The sequence below is a fragment of the Protopterus annectens genome, chromosome 2.part2, assembly GCF_019279795.1.
Source record: "Protopterus annectens isolate FY-2018-M chromosome 2.part2, PAN1.0, whole genome shotgun sequence".
NCBI lineage: Eukaryota > Metazoa > Chordata > Ceratodontiformes > Protopteridae > Protopterus > Protopterus annectens.
Window position 1 is genome coordinate 734,830,102 of NC_056730.1, and position 21,121 is coordinate 734,851,222.

The window sequence follows — 21,121 nt, forward strand, 5'->3', positions numbered from 1 at the left end:
AGAAAGCCTCAGTTCTGCGAAAGTTCACTTTAATGAAAGTGAACTTTTGCGTAAGTGCACTTCACCGAAAACACCGCAGCAGAGTGGAGGACATAAAAAACATGCTATGTCCTCCACTATGGTGCGATAGTCACAGACCTTAGGGTTAGGGCACGGGTTAGGGTAAGAGGATAGTTAGTAAAGCTATCCCCTTACCCTAATCCATGCCCTAACCCTAAGGTTTGTGACTATTGCACCATACTGGAGGACATTGCTATGTCCTTCACTGCGCTGCAGTCATCACGGACCTTAGGGTTAGGGCACAGGTCATGGTAAGGGGATAGCCCATAGGGCTATCCCCTTAGTATGACCAGTGCCCCAACCCTAAGGTCCGTGAGTACTGCATGGAAGTTCATTACAACACCAGTTCGTTGTACTGAACTTCGCATAAGTGCACTTTTGATTAAGTGCACTTTCGCTGCAGTGAGCATTCCATGCATTATTTCGAATTAGTGAAAATTCGATCTAGTGTATGGAACCCATATATATATATATATATATATATATATATATATATATATATATATATAGCATTCTGTTGAATATTTAAGTACACAATTAACATCAATTAAATATGAAATGAAGTGATAGTTTTATTTTAGTTTTACTTTATGATCATTGTTTTTTCACAGATTGTGTGGTTGCCATGTTCAGATATTTATACTTGCTTCTTTTGCTCCATTCAGTACTGACAAAATTTTGTTAAAAACAAAAGTGCAATGCTGAGGCATATGGAATAAAGGCTTTGATATTTTTCTGTGAAAGTGATTTTTTGTTTCAAAATATATAATTTAATAAAATAAAAAAGTGGGAACTATACCAAAGCTTTCTCTTTTAATTTAAATACTAGCATATCTCATTGCATAGAAGAAATAAATCTGAAAAAGTATATGCAATGGCACATATGCTCTTGTTGCTAATGGCAGGAGAAATCACTTTAAACTAACAGTTCAAATAATCATAAATAATTCTTACTGACTCCTTGACTATTCATAATAAAGGCCACATGAAGTCTAATAACAAAATGATATATATATATATACACCAAATCCCCCAAAAGAAGAATTATAAAGAAAATATTTATATTATTTTCCAGCCTCAGTGGCTGCAAACTTCTAAATAAATGAACAACTCTAAAAAAGGTCAAAAGAAGCTTCAGTAGAAAACCACATGTCAAAATACAGTACAGAAACATTAAAAAAGTAACTATGGCCAGGTCTCTATTAAATGAAGCAGAGGAAAAAAAAAAACAAAATAAAACAAAGCAACATACTTGTATAAGCTGATATTTGACTAGAAGCAAAGGAACAATACATGAATGTCACCTGACAAAAGAGTGTGGTTGAGAGCTAAGTAAACAAACTATCTTGCAATTATTTATTTATTTATTTATTTTTATGGAAGGCATTGGATGTTAACAAGATAAATTTCCCTGAGCAAAGGCTGGCATGGATCTCACCAGCTGCAAAGAGTTGTGTAGGCAGTACTGAGGTAGCATCTTCTGAAAGTTTGGATACTTTGAGTAGCACAGGTCAGGATGCCAGGTTTGAAATTCTAGGGGTGGAGAGCTACATTTACAGAAAGAGCTTGATTTTTCTGTTAGTACAGGAATTATGTACTTGTATTGCTGAATACATGATTAAACAGACCCAAAACATCTAAAACTTTAGGAGACTGCAGCTCAAAACAGTGACACTCCCAAGGTCACAAAAATACACTGTTTTGCAGCTGGAGCAAGCCTCCTGTATCATTGACATGTGCCAAAACCCCCCATATCCCTGAAATGCAAATATGCTAAGTTCAATGCTATACAAATTCAGAGAAAGTGAGAAAAAAATCTCACCTTCTCTTTCTTCTCTAACTCTAACTTTGATTAAACCAGCCTGGAGTTCTGACTCTTAACATTAATTAAATTGACCCCAAAACTTTTCACTTATGACATTGTGAGCATTGCTTAACTTTGTCTTGACAAACAGTAGGCTTACCGGTGCAGAGGAAGAAGCAGTGATGAGATACTTGCAAATCAAGTCTATTAATGTAATGATAGTTTCCAAAACAGCCAGACAACAGCAAAGAGGAATAGAACAGATTTTACCCTCATATAGACAGTTGTCACAGCAGTTGTTCAGATGCTCTAGTGCGATATGATAGAGATAACAGTAGTTAAAAGATACCAGATCAATCAGTACTATAAAGTATATAATCAGAAAAACAATGTTAGGAGATGAGAGGCTGTGTAGAACATTCTCATCTTCTATTTACCTAGAATTCTGAAAAGAAGAGTGACTTACTGTTCTTTTTAAAGGTTCAAAGAGGCACACATTTATCCAGAGTTACACTTTTTGTGCATTTGATAAAGCACATTATATCAAGAGTGTTGCTTAAATAGCTCCTTTTTTACGGAGTTGTAAACCCGGTTGCTCACTGGGAAGAGTATGTTGGAAAGCCAACAACAAATTCCAAATCTTGGAGCAGGGAGAGCAGAGTGATACTGTCCAGTTAACATTTGAATCATTTGCATTACTTTAGTGCTCTAGCTTAAAATGAACATAGTACACCAAATGCAAAGTCATTAAAAAACTGTTTAGCCACTTACTTGGTATCCAGATTCTGAACCTCATGGCGTTGCTCCCCTTGTGCCATTTTTAATTTTGAGTTCAGTTCCATTAGTGAGTTCTCCATTTTACTTAGTAACTGTGATATCTATAAAAATGGAATACATTTCTGACTTGAGTCAAGCATTTTGTTTGCACAATAGTTATTTAGTTAAATTGCTGGATGTTGCAGAAACATTAAGAGAAGCATTGAGAAATGGAATGAACTGGACAAAATATATACTTCATAATCATGAGATCAGGGCCTTCTGGTCAGAAAAATATATTAAGTACAAATGAATGTCAACAAATTCAAACTGTAGTTCTGTTTTCTATACTATAGACATATGCTAATTGATCAGTTTGACATGGAAATACAGCACTGTTGCTATTGTGAAGGCGATAGAACTGACGGGGCATTTTTATTTTCCTCTCTGAATTTTTGATTCATAACCCTCAATTGTAATAACTTTTGTAATATTATTAATGAGTCATTTCTGTAAGAGCTAAGAGGAGCACAGATGAATCTGCTGGCCTTCCTTAATGGTACATTGTGGAACCAAGATGAAACAAATTACTTGGTGATAGTTGGACAGTGGCTTCCTACCCCATTAAAATACAGTTACAAACAAACTACTGAATATTTTAAATTACATCTAATCTACTTATATTCTGACAAAATTAGGATAGTAGTTACAAATATTTGTCATTGCTAGCACAAGGAATGGAGAGAAGAAACATCCATATCTCAAAGTTATTGTATGGAATGCACACTAATTAGACCAGAGTTCTCCAAATGCTGACAGAGATCTGAAACTGAAAACAACATTTGTAAAATCGATTGTACAGCTAAAGATGATCCCTTCTTTTCTACCCTTTTTAATGCAGTTAACTAGTTTAATAGAAAATCAACTATTTGAAATGCAGGCTATGTTAAGAATACTATCTCAGGATTTTAGTTGTGTAAACGTCATACAGTAGAGAGTAGATTATCCAAACTATTTGGGACCTAGGGTAGTTCAGATAATAATCAAAAACAATGAGCCCAAAGCAGTATCAGGAACAACAAATATGAAAGAAGTGAATACACTGCTGTAGCACGGACCAATTCCACTTTAATTTTTATAAGAGTCTGCAACGAACACAATTGTCTCCATACACAGCACACACAGATTGAGCGCTTTCTTCCCTTCAACCAGGGACTTCATCAGAATCTGGTGTCCACAGTCATCCATTCCCCTTAAATACACAACCAATTAATGACAACACTTCATAAATTGATGCATCTTATACCCCCCCCCAAAACAAATACACATAAAACTTCACATATGGTAAACACATAGACAGCTTATGTCTAAAATCTACTTAAAACAATCTATTAAAATACTTATAAAAAATAAAAGAATGTAAAAAAACAACATTTAATGAAAATAGTAAAAATTGTCAAGGCTATTTCAAAAGGGCAGCCTTCCTATTTAAAATAGGCTTGATTGAAATCATTTCATTAAGTTCTGGGCTTTGACTTGCCTGTAATTTAATTTACCATCTAACCTCTCTTTCCTCAAATCTACAGCTTTGATGAATTGTTGGGGAAACAGTACGCATTTACAGACAAAGAGACTAGTAACAGCTCTAGGAATTTGTCTGGTTATAACTAGGTGAAAAACCAGAGTGGGACTTTAAAAGCCATGATTTTTTTCATTTGAGTCTCAGATGCATGCTATCAAAAAATTACAACTTGAAAATGGTTATTTATCTGAATGTTTAAAGAAAAAAATCGTCCCTAAGGGACAGAGTTTATAATTTCCCCTTTGGAATTGATTACGATGACAATTTAATTAATGAATTCATTGAAATGTTTAATAGACATGGCTTTGAAATAATGGAGAAAATTATTAAAAGTAATGATGCAAAGTTGAGCTTGCTTATTGGGCAAGCAGAAAAATGTAATCATGATATTAAGGGTGATCTTTTATTTTCTGAATATGAAGACTTGTATCACAAACAGATAGAAGGTGTGGATGGTATGTGTAATAAATTGTTTGATAAAAATGTAAAAAAATGGGAACAGGGCATATTCTGTAAGGGACACCAAGAAAGATGAACTATTTAACAATGGAGGGGGCAGGTACACAAAACCATATCAAGGGAAGTTTATGGATGGAAGAAATTCTAGGGGGAACAATGGAAAAGAATATAGTAGACAGGGTTATGTTCCACATTCTTTTCACCAAAGTCAACAATGGGAAGTAGGACTGGATCAAGAGAGGATGCACCAGGAAGAATGGGGGGCAGAGACAAAAGGAGCTACAGGGAGAGGTGGTAGAGACTATTATACAAGATGGTATCACTTGGACTTTCCAGGGATACCATATATACAATTTTCTGGAATTAATTTAACTCAGGAACATTTATCCCTATGTATGAAAGGTTTGAAGTTTGTGCCCATTAGACAATTTGATTATGCGGAAACGATTCTGGAATAAAAAATGTTCCTGAGAAAATTAAATTCGGCATATCTTTTTCAGGACCAAAGTAAGATTTACAAGGACAGAATGGGTAAAGACTTAAAAGTGAAAAGTGTTGTTAATCCACCTCTTGAGCCTACTTTAAATATTTTAGAAAAAGCCATTATGGAGGATATTTATAGGCTTAAAACAAGGGAACATTCTAGTTCAAAGGTTTGGAATTTAAGTGTAAAAGAACAAGATGTTCTGAATGAGTTAAGAAATGACAGGGTCATAAGAATTATGCGACCTGATAAGGGAGGTGGCACAGTTATATATGATGCCATGCAATATTCCCAGGACATTTTTGAAATGCTTAATGATTTACCCACCTATTTACCTTCTTCCATCAATGAGATAAATATTAAAATACTAATCTAACTGAAGACAAAATTAATTTAATTTTAGAATTCATGGAAATAGTATTGGATCGCAATTACATATTCTTTGAAGGATAATATTTTAAACAGCATAAAGGAGTAAATCACAAAGCAGTCTATGAGAACCAGGAACAGTGAGTGCGAAAGCTCACCAGACCCAAACCCTCCGGACACACAGGCCAAATGGAATGCAAGGCTCTTGCTGGCTTGTTGAAAAAATATATATGTATCCTTGTTGCAGTAAAACCAGTCAATCGTACTAAATCCAATAGAACTCTGCTTTATTTGCACAAACAATTGTTAAAATCCAGACAAAGTCGAAAACTGTTGTTGCAAACGAAATCCAGACAAGTTAAAAGACAAGCGCTTTCGCCCGGTGATACCGGGCTTTTTCAAGTACAAATTAATAGCAAATGCCATTAGCTTAAATAGCTTAACAAAAACAATTAAGGTGTTAATTGCATTAATTTGGTTAGATAATTGACCTTGTTTAATGCTTTAATAGCTAACCTTTAAAGTTACAGTAACTTGAAGCAAACTCTGTAATAGCGTACTGAAATTTAAAAAACATTCAAATAATAACTAAAATACAATGAATTGTGCAAATGTAATGCTGTTAATGAATATTGATACAAAACTAATTTATTTATGTATACAACTAAATAAATAAATAAATAAATCCCTGTATCATGACCATAGCTGTTGTAAACAAGTTTAAACCATCATGGTAAACCATGTGAACATCTCATAACTGCGGTGATCTGTTATAATAACTTGTTACGATCACTCCTGCCAAATTATTCAATACCACTTTTTGTAACTTTTTGTAAATTTCCTAGTCATTTATTATAGTTCGAAGTGTGTGTGTGTTTTGAATAATGCATTGTGTATTGTAGATAAAACTGCCAAAAATATGCTATGAATGTTGAACTAGTCTGTAGGGATCTTAGGAATCCTATAAAGTTAAATCATTATACTACTTCCAAACATGTTAGAGTGCTTGTGCAGTTTATAATTATTATTGATAATTCATTTAATAACAATATTGAATATGTTAATAAAAAATGTTAAAAATATTAAAATGTATTGAAAATGTTAAAAATGGTGTTCAACATGTGTACACAATAGACAAGCGCTTCTTAAGCTATAACACATTCCTTTTAGTTTTTAAAATACAGGACAAGCTGACACTTTCATTTAACCCTGGATACTTAGTGGCATCTAACTTTAATTGCCAAATAAGCTCCCTGTTACTCAACCTAGTCTCCCAGTCTCCACCCCTTGGGTCATGCTGCACCTTTTCTAAAACCCAAAACTTAAGAGACATATGTGGGCAGACAAGAGAATGTTTAAAGAACGCATTGGTGTCTTTCTTTTTATCCACATCGTATAGATGTTCATAAATTCTGCGTTTGAGTGTTCTTTCCGTCTTACCCACGTAGAAAGCTGAGCAGGCCTGACATAGGCCCAAATAAACTACACCCACTGATGTGCAAGAATAATGACTGGAAGCTTTTAAAGTAAGCTTTCTGGAAGATATGTACACCTGGTCTTTTTGTAGAACATGGGAACATTGGTGACATCTCCCACAACTGTATGTGCCAAATCTTTTCAGAAGACTATTTGTAGATTGTGCCAACATTGGGTGCAAAGTCTGCTCAAAAATACCCTTAAGGTTGATATCTCTTTTTCTTATGAAATTAATAGTTTTGGGAAGAAGACAGCTAGTGTCCTCCTGCATTGTAACAATTGGCCAACAAGTTTTGATGGTGTTCTCTATTAAGTAAGAGTCACTAGTGTATGTATATGTAAAACTCTTGTGCATGCTAGTTACCCCTTCTTCTGTTGATGAGGCTATAAATGAGCCTACACCTAATAAAGGAGGATAGAAACAATCTCTCTTCCCCAAAACTTTCGCTAATATTGTTTGAAACAGTGAAGTAGGGTAACCTCTTTCTGTGAATAGTGTTCTCAAAAAATCTACTTCTTGAAAAAACAACTCCATAGGACTACACATTCTAGAGGCCCAAATTAGTTGTCCTTTTATGATCCCTTTTTTAATATAAAATGGATGTCCACTATCAAAATGCAGGAACGTGCTAGAGTATGTGCTTTTTCTGTGAATTTGTGATTGAAACCAATTAGTACTTGTGTCTTTACATAAGGCCACATCCAAGTAGTGTAGTGAGTTATTACTGATCTCATATGTGAAAGAAAGAAAACCTGTTGACTTGTTTAAGTAATCTAAAAATTCTAAAAAATTGTCTTTTGATCCATTCCAAAAAATACAAATGTCATCCAGGTATCTTTTGTAATAAACTATACACTGTTTCCACTTAGTGGAATGAATGAAGTGTTTCTCCCATCTGTGTAGTACTATGTTGGCGTAAGCCGTGGCACACGGAGCCCCCATTGCTACGCCACTTCTTTGTCTAAAAATGTCCCCATTAAAATAGATGAAGTTGTTTTGTAAAATGATACCCATGAATTCTACAAGCAAATTAATTAAATTGTTGCTCAACCCTGATTCTGTGGCTAATATCTCACTGAACCATTCTATACCTATGTCAAGCGGTATACTGGGAAAGAGTTCAACTATATCTATGGTTACCATGAGAATATCAGATGTATTTAAACCTACAGGAATAGTTGCTAAGAATTCCCATGAATCTTTACAGACAAAATCCAAGGTAGATACAAAATCTTTCAGATGAAAATCCACAAATTTACTTAAAGGCTCTGTGATGCCACCAGCTCCAGCTACAATGGGTCTGAATTTAAGTGGTTCCAACCCTTTGTGCACTTTTGGTATCCCAAACAAAACTGGGGTTTTTGGCTTAGGTACCATCAAATAATTGAAAATTTTTTCATTAATTGTACCTTGCATAAGATGATCGTAAAGAAGATATTTTATGTTGGCAAGTGCAATATTTAATTCATTTAATGACACTGAGTCATAGATATTAGTGTCCTGTAAAAGGTCGTGAATACAGTTGTCATAGTCAAAATTGTGCATTAATACTATGCCCCCCCCTTTGTCCGGTTTCATTACTCTGATTTTTTCTTCTTTTAGTTTATCAATCACTTGTTGTAAATGTGGGCTAAAATTTGAATATTGTTCAATGTGTTTCCCAATGTCATTTTCCCTCCAAATTTTTTCAACAAACTCTTCAAATATTTTTAGAGTTGGATGTGTAGGGGGGTTAAATATGCTACTTCTAGATAGAGAGTCATTAGGTATTCCTTGCCCTTTAAAAAATAAAACTAAATTTAAATTTCGAACAAACAATTTGAGTTCTATAAGTAACTTTGGTAAATATGCAGGTTTCTTGGGCACATACTGCAACCCTTTAGTAAATAATTAAAAAAAAATCAGCAGTCACCACCACATCCGTAAAATTGAAAATGGTGAAATTGTCCTTCTTTATAACTCTATAGCCTTTATTCCCATTTTCAGGTTCTAGTTCGTAACCTAAGTGTGAGACAAAATAAGTAGGGTCTATCTGCGACCCCCTCCCCAGTTCTGTTGTTGATAGTGATTTACTCTCCCCCCTGGTCTGCCCTGGGGAAACTGAAAAATCTGTTGCTGGTTAGAACTACCTTTCTGAGCTAATCGTTCACTTCTTCTAAGTGGTTCTAAATTAGGAGTGTTAGCTTGTGCATTAGTGTCCTGAGCATTTTTTGCTGTTTCCTTATCAAAAGAGGCACGTTTAAATCTCCCTGGTGCAGGGTAAGCCACCCCCTCCCTGTATTCCACAAGGTCCCTTTCTAGTTTCCTTGCCTTCCTGTCTAATACTTTCAAACAATGCGAGTCAACTTCAACAAATATATCATCATATCTTTTCTTAAAACTATTAAACTTGTCATGTTTATTTATACAGTCATTCAAAGTTGTTAATTCATTAAGAGTAGAGTTGGCTTTTTTCTGGTAATCATCAACCATAAGTTGTAACATCTCTAAACCAGTATTGTTAAATAACTCAACCAATTGTGCATGCAATGTGGAACCTAAAGGCGCGTTGTTAGGAAATTTAAAAGAACGCAGTCCTTTGGGTACCCACTGCACTCTTATGCACTCTTTCAAATAGTTGATCTCTAATTGAGAGTTTTTGTATGCATATAATTTGTTAGTAAAAACTTCAAATTCATTTTCCAGTTCTTCGAAATATGAATTCACAGTACCTTGTTTAAAAACTACTTGATTTTCTGTCCAAGCTTTGAAATTAAAATTTCTGTTTCTTGAAGCTGATAAATTTTCACTGTCCTTGCCTGCATTGTTATTTTGTAAAAGAAAAAGCTGCTTTTCAGCAGTAGCTGAATGCCCTGATGCTGCTATGCTCTTCGGCTCTCTTCTTTGCGCACCATCCGGCTCTTTGTTCACGTTATGCTGCTGGTTACAAGGCAAAGAAAAACCATTGTCACTGCTTGTAGCTGCCAAAGTTTTGTTTAACTGTGCGAGCAAAACCATAAAGGAGTAGCTTAAAGGAGTAGCTATGGGGGCCTCTTGTGCCCCCATTTATGCTAATTTGGTCCTTCTTGAGTGGGAAAATAATTTTGTTTTCATAAGTGAATTTTTTGGGTACATGAATTTGTATGTCAGATTTCTGGACAACATTTTTATTTTATGGAAGGGTCCGGAGAACAAGATCTTGGAATTTGTTGAATATTTGAATATTTGAATTGTACCACAGAATTTTTAAAATTCACTTTTGGGCATAATGAGAGGGGTATCAATTATTTGGATACCTACATTCTAAAGGAGAATAATTCCTTTAGATCAAAGGCATTTAGGAAGGCTACCTTCAGTAATTCGTGCTTAGAGTATTCCAGTAGCCATCCCATACATCAAAAAAAGAGTATTATTAAAGGACAACGTATTCGGGTGGCCTGAATGATATCACATGTAGAAGATGTAGAAAATGAATCACAAAAAGTAATTAAACTATTTAAAGAAAGGGGGTACCCCAATAAGATTATTCAAGAAAATGTTGATTATGTTAGGAATGAGTGGTGAAAGAAATATAAACCCCTGTTGGGTAAACCAGATGGTATTGGGAATGACACACAAGTTGTAGGAGAAGTGAACAAAGATTTTGAGAGAGCTATGGTGGTCCCTTTTTGTAGTAAGGCAAATGAGGTGAAAAAGATCACTGAAAATAATTGGGCTATTCTAAGGAATAATTAAAAGTTGTGGTCAGTAGTGGATGCTAGACCTAATTTTGTTTTCAAGACAGGGGCAAATCTCAAGAAATGCTTTTAAATTGTTCCAAATAGGATGATTAAACATGGTACAAAAAGATGTGGTACCTGTTCTCAATGTAAACATATTTGTACTGATGAGAATGTAACACTTGGAAACATGTTGAAAACTCAGATAAAGTTTGGGTACGGTAATTGTCAGAGTAGAGGTGTGATATATTTGGCCATGTGTTCATCCTGTCCCAGTTTTTATGTTGGTAAAACTGAAAGAAGATTAAGGGACAGGACATATGAACATACGCACCAGATCTCCACCAGTAATAATAAAAATGCTTTGTTCAAACATTCTGCTAGTTGTTCTGTCTTCACTGATTTTAAGTTTGCCTTCTTGGAGAGAGTAGTATCAAATCCCAGAGGGGGTGACTTTAAAAGCTACATTGAGGAAAGAGAGGTTAGATGGCAGATTAAATTACAGGCAAGTCAAAGCCCAGGACTTAATGAAATTATTTCAATCAAGCCTATTTTTAAATAGGAAGGCTGCCCTTTTGAAATAGCCTTGACAATTTATACTATTTTCATTAAATGTTGTTTTTTTACATTCTTTTATTTTTTATAAGTATTTTAATAGATTGTTTTTTAAGTAGATTTTAGACATAAGCTGTCTATGTGTTTACCATATGTAGAGTTTTATGTGTGGTTTTTTTTGGGGGGGGGTGTAAGATGCATCAATTTATGAAGTGTTGTCATTAATTGGTTGTGTATTTAAGGGGAATGGATAATTGTGGACACCAGATTCTGATGAAGTCCCTGGTTGAAGGGAAGAAAGCGCTCAATCTGTGTGTGCTGTGTATGCTGTGGAGCCAATTGTGTTCATTGCAGACTCTTTTAAAAATTAAATTGGAATTAGTCCGTGCTGCAGCAGTGTATTCACTTCTTTCATATCAGATAATCAAATTGTTTGGATAATCAAACATGTAATTGAACTGGATAAAAAACTTATAAAATCTGCATGCAGGAATAGACTTTTCAACCATTCAGCAATTCCAATGGACAATAAAAAATATTTTTCACACTCAAGCTGCTTTCAAGCTCAAAAAGTGTGCTCAGGAAAATACATATAATGTTTACATATTCAGACTTTATGATTTTTCCTACCCGAAAACTGATAATCAACGTTCGGATAATCGACTCTCTACTGTACATGACAAATTGCATTAAAATCATCATAAATACAGACACAAAACATGGCAAAGAAGGATGTTTGGATGCATACATCCTAGTGTGTTTTTTCTGTTTACTACTACATTCATAACTGTCATTGGCAGATGTCTATTGCCCCTTATATTTTAATTATACAGAACACCCTCTCTTACACATTTGAATTTTCTCTTTTAGACTCATTTCCAAGCATCAATGACCTAGAGCATTATAGATACACAAGGTAGTGTGAACATAATAGAGCTGACCAGCTTAAAATAATTTTCAAATGAATGGTAGCTTGGATTAAGTACAAAGAAACACACTTGAGGAACAAAAGTCTTGGGAAGGACAACATAATAGAGGGTGTGATAAATGCAACACCACAAATAAAGAGGTTACTGTAGTTATATTTTGACTAAACTGAACAACTGGTTTGGGAAGCTATAAGGAAGCACAGATCATGTTGATATGCTTAACCACTGGAAGTGACATTGCTCTTAGAACATAAGAAAGCATTCTGTTCTTATACAGATGGCTGGTGTCATCATAGCTGAAGTAATGTGTTGAGATGTGCAACCCTTGGTCTGTTTTTATCAGTGTAGTTTTATGCAGTACTTCTCTAGTCTGCCTTCGTGGACATGGACCTGTACTTGATGTTGCCATGCACAAAAATGTTACAGAAGTACCCTATAAGATGCACTTCCTCTCATTTTAGATCTGTATCAGGTGAGGCAAACTATGCAAGCTTATAAAAATGTTCATGTTTTGTTACAATAAAAAAAACAAAGCTATAGATGTTTATAAATGCAGTGGTACTGTGATGTTAGTATCAGTTTTAAACCAAAATCTCCCTTGGTGGTCAGGACAGCATCTCTGCAACTAAGGTGTCCCTCAGATTGCAGATCCACTTAGTGTATCAGTAGAAGATATCCTGTACTGGTGTCAGCCTTTAATACTCTTGTCATGCTTACATTGAAGTATTCTGCCCTTAGAATTACTGGGGGAAGCACTAGTAATCCATCTTTTTTGGGATACAAACTAGCCAAATATCCTCCTTGACATAGGATACTAGTCATCCATCCATTTTAGAATACAGTAATTTTCATCTGTCCTTCCTTCTTGGTATATGGTATTAGTTGTCTATCATTCTTGGTATATGGTACTAACCATCCATCAATTATCTGAGATGGTAATAATTATCCATCCATCCTTCATGGCAAATGGTGATAGTCATCTATCCTTCTTTAAATATGATACTAGTCTTCCATCCTTTAAGGGATATGGTAATAGTCATCCATCCTTCTTGGGATATGGCACTAATCATCCATCCTTCTTGGGATATGGTACTAATCATCCAGCCATTGTGGGATACAACACTAATCTTCCATCCTTTTTAGCATATGTTACTAGTCATTTCATTCTTCTTGTAATATTATACTAGTCATCCATCTTTCTTGGCACATGATACTAGATACCCATCCATCATGAGCTACGCTAGTAGTTGTCTATCCTTTTGGGCATATTGCATATTGTACTAGGGAGATGGTACTGGCCATCCATCTTTTGTGGGATACATTGCTACTCATACTTCCTACTGCTTGGGACATGATACTAGTCATCTATCCTTAATGGTATATGGTGAAAGTCACATGATACTAGTTACTCATATATCCTGAGATATGGTAGTAGTTATTTATCTTTTATGGCATATTGTATTAACTAGTACTAGTCAGCTATCTTTCTTGGGATATGGTGCTGGCCTTCCATCTTGTTGGGATACATTAGTAGTTATACTTCCTCCTTTGAATATAGTACTAGTTATCCAGATATCTTTGGATATGGTACTAGTCATATGTCCTTAATGGTATATGATACTAGTCATCCATTCTTCTTGGCATATACTACTAGTAATGCATCTTTCTTGGTGTATGCTTTAATAGGATTTTGTGTTTTTCTGGCATATAAAGAGTGAAAAAAGCATTATGGATAAACAAAATACTTTAAAGAAAGAAGATAAAATTGTTGCTGTTACAGTATGGGTAACTCATTAGCAAAGTAGGGAAATGTTTGGCAGTTAAGCACAGAGGATTAAGGCTCTAAGCTGTTAATGAGCTACTTTGTGTAGTCAGTGGTACAGGATTTTACTCCTTCCACCCCCATTTTCTTACTGTGGGACACTAAGCATGTTATTTAACTAGACAGTGCTCCTAAGTGACTGCTGAGAAGGGATACCTGTGTCCAGTGGGCAGCAGCCTTACCAGTGAACAAATAGATAAGAATAAAATAAATAAGCAAATAAACCGATAAATAAATAAAAAGAGTCATAGCTCAGTTTCCTTAGTTAGAAATGATGAAAATTAGACTGAAAGAGGGAAGGGGAAAAGCTGTGGAATCAAACTAATTGTATTTCATATTAATGTTGTACCTCATAAGTGAGAAAAGATGTGATTGATAAGGGCCACACCCTCCTCACTCCACCTGAATGCATACTGTTCCCAAGGCCCCAGTAAACACTGACAATCATTTTCTAAAATAATGCCTGCTTAAGCGGAAGGTGCAATTTTCTATTTGGCCTTATAAATAGATGAAGAGTTGGTTCTGTTTTCGACGCATGAAAGACTCAGTCCTATTTGCCCTTCTATTTCTTCACAAATCCAGTGGCTCTATAAATACCTGCACTTAGGACTTAAATCTACACCAACATATAAACACGACTCACTGGAAAGATAGGCTCCTAACTCAATCTATTCCTAGCTATGGAATATGTTACCATTAGAAGCCAAACAAAGTATTACTTTAGTTAGTTTTGATGAATAGATGGGTAGAGGCAAATTTACACCAGGGTTAGCATGTATAATCCTACTTGATTTGGGAGGTAAGCACTATTAAGTGCTTGAAAAGTGTGGCAAAAATGTTTTGTCTGCTTTAAGGTATATATGGCTAGGCATCTTATAGTCCCCATGATCACTTGCCTAGTTTGATCCATTGTTCCTAAGTTCCTGAGTCCATTCTTCAAGCTTTGGTATGACAGCTTATTTCCATGATTTCTATAAAGAGACAATTCCAGATAATGTCATTATGTTAACTGCGTCATTATTTCCTTGACAAAAGAATCTTTGCATATATGTGTGCGTTTTTTTAAGATGCAAAGATGTTTGCACCTAATGCAATGTTTTATAATTTCCAATATGTTACACTTTGTTACAAGACAATAACATATGCTCAAGATCAGCTCTTATTTGGGACAAGAGGTACTAAGTATAACATATTTTTTTATTAAGAAATACATTTATTATCACAGTCAATACTTGAACATCAACAAATTAACAGAGATGCATAGCTTTACACATGCCTTCTCATAAGCATTATTATTCTCTATTATTTTCTAATCTAAACTTTAATTTACATATACACTTGCTAATACTTCCTAGCTAATGAAGTTTTTTTTGTGTGAATTACTAGAAATATTGGCTCCATTTGCCCCATTTACTTTTATGGTTTCTACTTTTTTGAAAGTCAGCCATCCTAGTTTCTGTTTGGTAGGTTTTTGACATTGCTAATTTTATCATTTGTAAATTAGGAGGTCTGTCGGACTTCCATCCTCCCTTTGTATTTGCATGTCCCCTGCTGAGCATCAGCTTCCTCACTGTACCATTTTTTCCTTACTGTCCCCTATACTATCCCCAATGTCTGGGAATGCATCAGAGGTGAGATTTATTTATTCATTTGTTTATTTATTTATTGCCATTTTTTTCCAGAGGCTGGGAAGAAAAGCTCATTGCACAAAAATGACAAAGCAGATTTGCAGAGATACAGTAGATAACCACTTTTGATTAATATACATAGTCTGAGAAACTCTTAAAGCCATTCTTTAGTGTTGACTGTTGACGTTAAGACCGTAGTTAGACATACATATTTGTAAAATAAGAGTATGATAAAAGAAACATAGGAATGTTCAGGAAGAAGGAAAAGCAGAAACAGTGAGATAGTAGACATGACTAGACAGTGAACTACTGAGAAGTAACGTAGAGATAATCAAAGTGGTAGATAATCTAAGTGAGGAGAAGAAAAGAGAGAGAGTAAGGTATGAGAGAGACACTAGGGGCAATAAAGGTGGGAGAAAGATTAGCCAGGATGGGCACAGACGTGTTGCCAAACAGCCAGCAGCATCATATAATCTGGTCCTGCTCACTAGGGTAAAGGATACTTTTTGTATGTCCTAATTGGACAGGGCTAGTGATATCACATATACAACTGCATGCAACATCATCTAGATCTAGCATTCCCATGAGATACTGTAGTAATACCGATGATCTAGCTCAGATCATTACTGGGGATGCATCTAGGTCACAGACAGAAACCCTTCCGTCCCTTCCTCTTAGAGTGGGAGTGCCAGCAAAGCTACTATTTTTCACCCCTCTTTCACTGCTTCCTTCAGTGCCCAATTCCCAACTCAGTCTTGGGTTGTTTTAATTCATAGAAAGGGCTGTATATCTCTGAACCTTGGCCCCAGCAATGACTTCCATTTTTTTGTGAGTGCCTTTTCTTGCTACAGTCAATGTTGTAAATAACAAGGTCCTGCCTTAATAGTTTAACAACATCTCAGGATTAATACCTACATCTCAGGATTAATACCTAACAGAAATAGTGCCTTACTGAGATGGTCCTCTTCTGTAAATAATACCCCGACAATCTCTTTTTTATCTTATAATCGATAACCATTCATGCTTACATCCAACACATTTTATTACATTATGCTGCATTTTTAATCTTATGGATTTTAATCATGGTGTGGGGATTGTTGCCTCATAGTAAGGTCACTTGTATGCATCACTTAGTTCATTATTGAACAAATAACGTTTGTCAAATTTTAGTGAGAGCAATTCATGATAAACTATTTCCTACAGAACACATTTAAGAACAAAAATTTTGATTTTTTTGTTCTGACTGTAGTCTACTCAAATTAATTGGTCATTTACCTTTCTGACACAGCAGATAAAATGGCTTGTCTTACTTGGCAGAGACACGCCTCTTTCCTCTAAGCCAAACATAGACTTCTGTATAGCCAAAGCAATTCATTCACTGTATTTACACAGATCAGATAACTTATAAGTGTGAAATTTGGCAGCAATAGAGTGAGCCTTCTTGAGTACAATTACATTTGAAATTTGGGTTATAGATAATTGGTTGCCTAAGTCTGTCTTTCAGACAAGGTTCAATAAATTACAGAAACAAGTCAAAACTTTAATTTATATTTTAACTAACTAATCCATTAAATTGCCTGGTAATTGATGAGTTGTGATATGAAAGATAGTGCTAATATTGTGCAAAGTTCTTGGCCAGGCACACATAACATGCCTAAAAGTAGACAGTAGAACAGCTACATTGTGATATCAGTAAAATTGAAATAATAGCGTCTGCACTACTTTAAGAAAGTCAGCAACATGGTTTAGTGTAATCTGTTACAGAGTGCCAATGTCTTCAATGAAATTTCTGAGCTCGCTTAAATTTATTGAAGAAATTACCTCTGCTGAGAAGGTTGGGAAGTGTTCATAGTTGGTATATCAGACAGGAAAACATATTCATTATATTATCATTATTAACTCTACCAATCAAAGAATGAAAAAGATTACTTGGACTGTTGAGATCTGATTCTATTTAGCTCTGAGGTTATCAAAGGTTCCTTTCTTCATGAGTTGGGGAGTCAAGGTTTAAGACCACAAGGGACCCAGCTAATTCTGAAATGATGCGAACAATGGACTAATGATAACTATGTATGACAAAGAAGCACACAGGATTTATCAGCATTGAATTCACTCTAGAAATCTTGCTGTAAATGTTGATAATATAAAAAAAAAAAACAGAGAAAAGTTAGTGGGGAACTAAGGGAAAAAAGATATAAGAAAAATGTCAGACTATAAATGAGTTGCTGCTCATTGATAGTAGCATAATCTAATTTTTTTCCCTAATTCTCCTTGTTAAGATTTTTACATTAAATTAAACAACAAGAAGGCTTGTCAGCTACCTTGCCTGGTTCCACAGTTGTATGAGGACATTCATTAAACAAACTCCAGTAGCTCTAACCTTAGTGGCTGGTACAGAATATACACTATTTAACCAATTAATAAAATATTTAAAAAAAAGTCACTTCTGCAGTAGGAAGAAGAAAATCACTAGTGTCTTGACACAGAGTTTTCACAATGAAAAAAAGGACACAAGTGTCTAAGGACTTTGCAGGTGTTCCACTTCCGTCAAAATGTAAGGAGCTGTTCAGACTTGGGTTGATGGTTTCAAACACAGCTTAGTCAACACTTAAAAACGTCCAAGAAATCCAGGATTTTTTCAATGAACTTAAATTTCATGTTTAATAGAGAAAGTGACCTACATTAGAAAGAAAGGGATGGAGCATTCACAGATTTAATAAGTTTTTACAAGCAAAGACTACCAGGGGTGGCAGGGCCATAGCAACAAAGAACGTGGCCCCCTCTGAACATACGTCTGGGGCTCTTTACACTATCCCTCTGAAATTAACATTTTATTAGCCACACTGTCCACACACATCAACAAATGCCTTAAGACCAAGCTAAGAATAATCCTAAACTACTAGATCTTAGTGCTTACTCAAGACCAAGCTAAAAATAATCCTAAACTACTACAGCTTAGTGCTTACTATAGTGTAACTATAATAATAAATCCAGTTCTTCTATTGCATAAATATGCATGTCAAAAGACTGCTTTCACCCAATGAACTCACGTATGCTGTATTCATCATTAATGAAATACATGAAATGTAATTCTAAAAGTTGCATTGCAGTGCAGTTGGTCCATGACTGTTCAGTTAGCATAATGCACACAAAATTGCATACAAATTATTAACAAAACATGTCTCGAACAGAATAGGGTAAGAAATGCCTTCTTAGCTTGCTAACATACATACAGGGTTCATATTATGTATACATAGGCCTATGGTGTACATGTGTTCCCTACACCGTTAGCGTATTTACACAAAGCACTTCTTTCGAGCCTTGTTTTCTGCAAATTGGTTAATCAGTGCATCACAGTCCAGAGATCTGGCAATCTTGTTTTCAATTGAGATAACTGCAAGCGCAGAAAGCTTGTCATCTGTCATGGCTGAGTGCAAGATATTCTTGATCAGTTTCATCCTGATGAAGCTCCTTTCAGCACCGGTGACAGTAACTGGTGTGGTCAGAAGAATTCTGATGCAAATGCAAAGATTCAGATATACCTCCTGAAGGCTGTTCTTGTATATGTACATTAAAAAAATGTTGCCATTACTAGTCCTCTCTCTTTCTCGATGAGATAAATAAAACTATTAAATTCCATTATGAGTTCGTTGGCATCAATGTCTCCCATTTTTCTTTCAAAATTTTTGCAGTGATTCTCCAGTTCATTTTCTCTGTGATACTGCTTCAGGCTGTTAGCATTGTACAGAAACCCAAATAACTTATACCACTCCATGAGTTGGTCAAATTGCGATGAAACAGAAGATATAGCCTGATCAGTGAGAACAAGAAAGAATTGCGATTTGAATTTTTCTTCGGCAGAAAGATGACTCAAATCATCATCATATTCATAATCAAACATTCTCTCCTTACGTGGCACTCTGGTTTCTGGAAACACCTGTTCAATACCCATATGCTTTGCTATTTCACATGCATTCGTGACTACAGAGTTATATCCTGTATTTTGATAGTCTTGCAAAAACTTCATTGTAGCACAGATTTCTGCGTGCAGGACGTCAATTGAAACATTTGGTGACTGAATTAATTTGCTGGTTTTATTGATGTGAAACAGTATATCATACCACGTGCACACAGTCAGAACAAAAGGCCACATAGAAACATGATCTAAAAGCACACCGGCTTCTGTTGCTATATTGCCATCTTTCTTTTCGAGTGCATGTTCTCGCAAAGATGACAAAGCATTGCACAATTCTTCAAGGTGATAACGCAATGGCTTCACAGCATCAATTCTTGCCTTCCAACGAGTGTCCAATAACCCTTCAACAGAGATTGGCATATGTTCTTGAAGGGTCTATATTAGAACACTGAATGTTCAAAATTTCGAGTGTTTTAATATCGACCTGTTTTCAGCGAATGCTGAAAATATTGAAGAAACAGAAAACCGAATTTTTTCCTACGGAAAGAATTTGGTTGTCCATTTCTGTTGCTTCGGTATTTTCAGAGCTGTGGTGGAAAGTTACGGGTTGGGTTCAGGTAAGTGTGCGATTGTGTGGACGTGAGGGTTAGGTGAGTTAGGGTTAGGGAGTGGGTCAGGTAAGTGTGCGATTGTGTGGACGTGAGGGTTTGGGTGGGGTAGGTGAATTAGGTTAGGTTAGGGCATGGGTGAGGTGACTGTGCGATAGTGACGGACCTTATAGTTAGGGTTTGGGTTAAGGTAAGTGGATATTTAGTGGTGTATGTATAGTTTAGTGTAGGCTTAGGTGTAAGAGTTTAGGTGTATGTGTGTGTGGATTACTGTTTGTTTGGTGTGCTTGTGTTGTGTGTATGTGTTTTGGAGCAGCAAATTTTTTTCCTAGGAAAAAAATCGCTGTTCTGTATGTTCAATGTTTTAAATTTTCGACTCATAGGGTTTGATATTATAACACTCGAAATATCCCAACATGAAGGTGATGAAAAGGCAACGCATATTCTGTTAATCAGACCAAAAAAGTCAACAGCATATTTTGATGACTTTGCTGTGTCTGAGATTCTAAGATTCCAAGTGTGAGCTCCACATGGTACATGCAATGCACGGTCATTTATTTCTAGCATGCAGGCTTGAATTGCTTTATTCTTTCCTGTCATATTGGAGCTGTTATCATAAGCTTGGCCTCTCATGTCAGCATGTCTATTCCTAAGTTGTCTGTCTTTTCAAGAAATGTTTCCAATAAGCCCTTGCCAGTTGTATCATGAACATTAAGAAAACCAACAAAAGCTTCATCAATACTGACACCATCATCACTGTTGCATTCAACAAAGCGTAACACCACTGACATCTGTATTTCATATGACACGTCAGGAGTACAGTCCAAAATAACTGAGTAATATTTTGCTTTTTTAAGCTGCGCTTTGGTTTTCCTCTTGAATGTTACTGGCAACAAGTTGAATCAGCTCGTTTTGGATCTGTGGACTGAGGTACTGAACATGTGTCTCTGCCTTCTTAATCCTCTGTAAAAGTT

The 21,121-nt window shown here is 35.5% G+C and overlaps 1 protein-coding gene across 1 annotated transcript in view; it reads right to left on the reverse strand.

Annotated features, from left to right (window-relative positions):
- FAM81B (family with sequence similarity 81 member B) overlaps positions 1-21,121 on the reverse strand; it is a 500,415-nt gene that overhangs the window by 242,680 nt on the left and 236,614 nt on the right. The window contains exon 6 of the mRNA XM_044064461.1: positions 2,636-2,742. Coding sequence (XP_043920396.1) covers positions 2,636-2,742 — 107 coding nt within the window. The remainder of the gene's footprint in view (positions 1-2,635; positions 2,743-21,121) is intronic.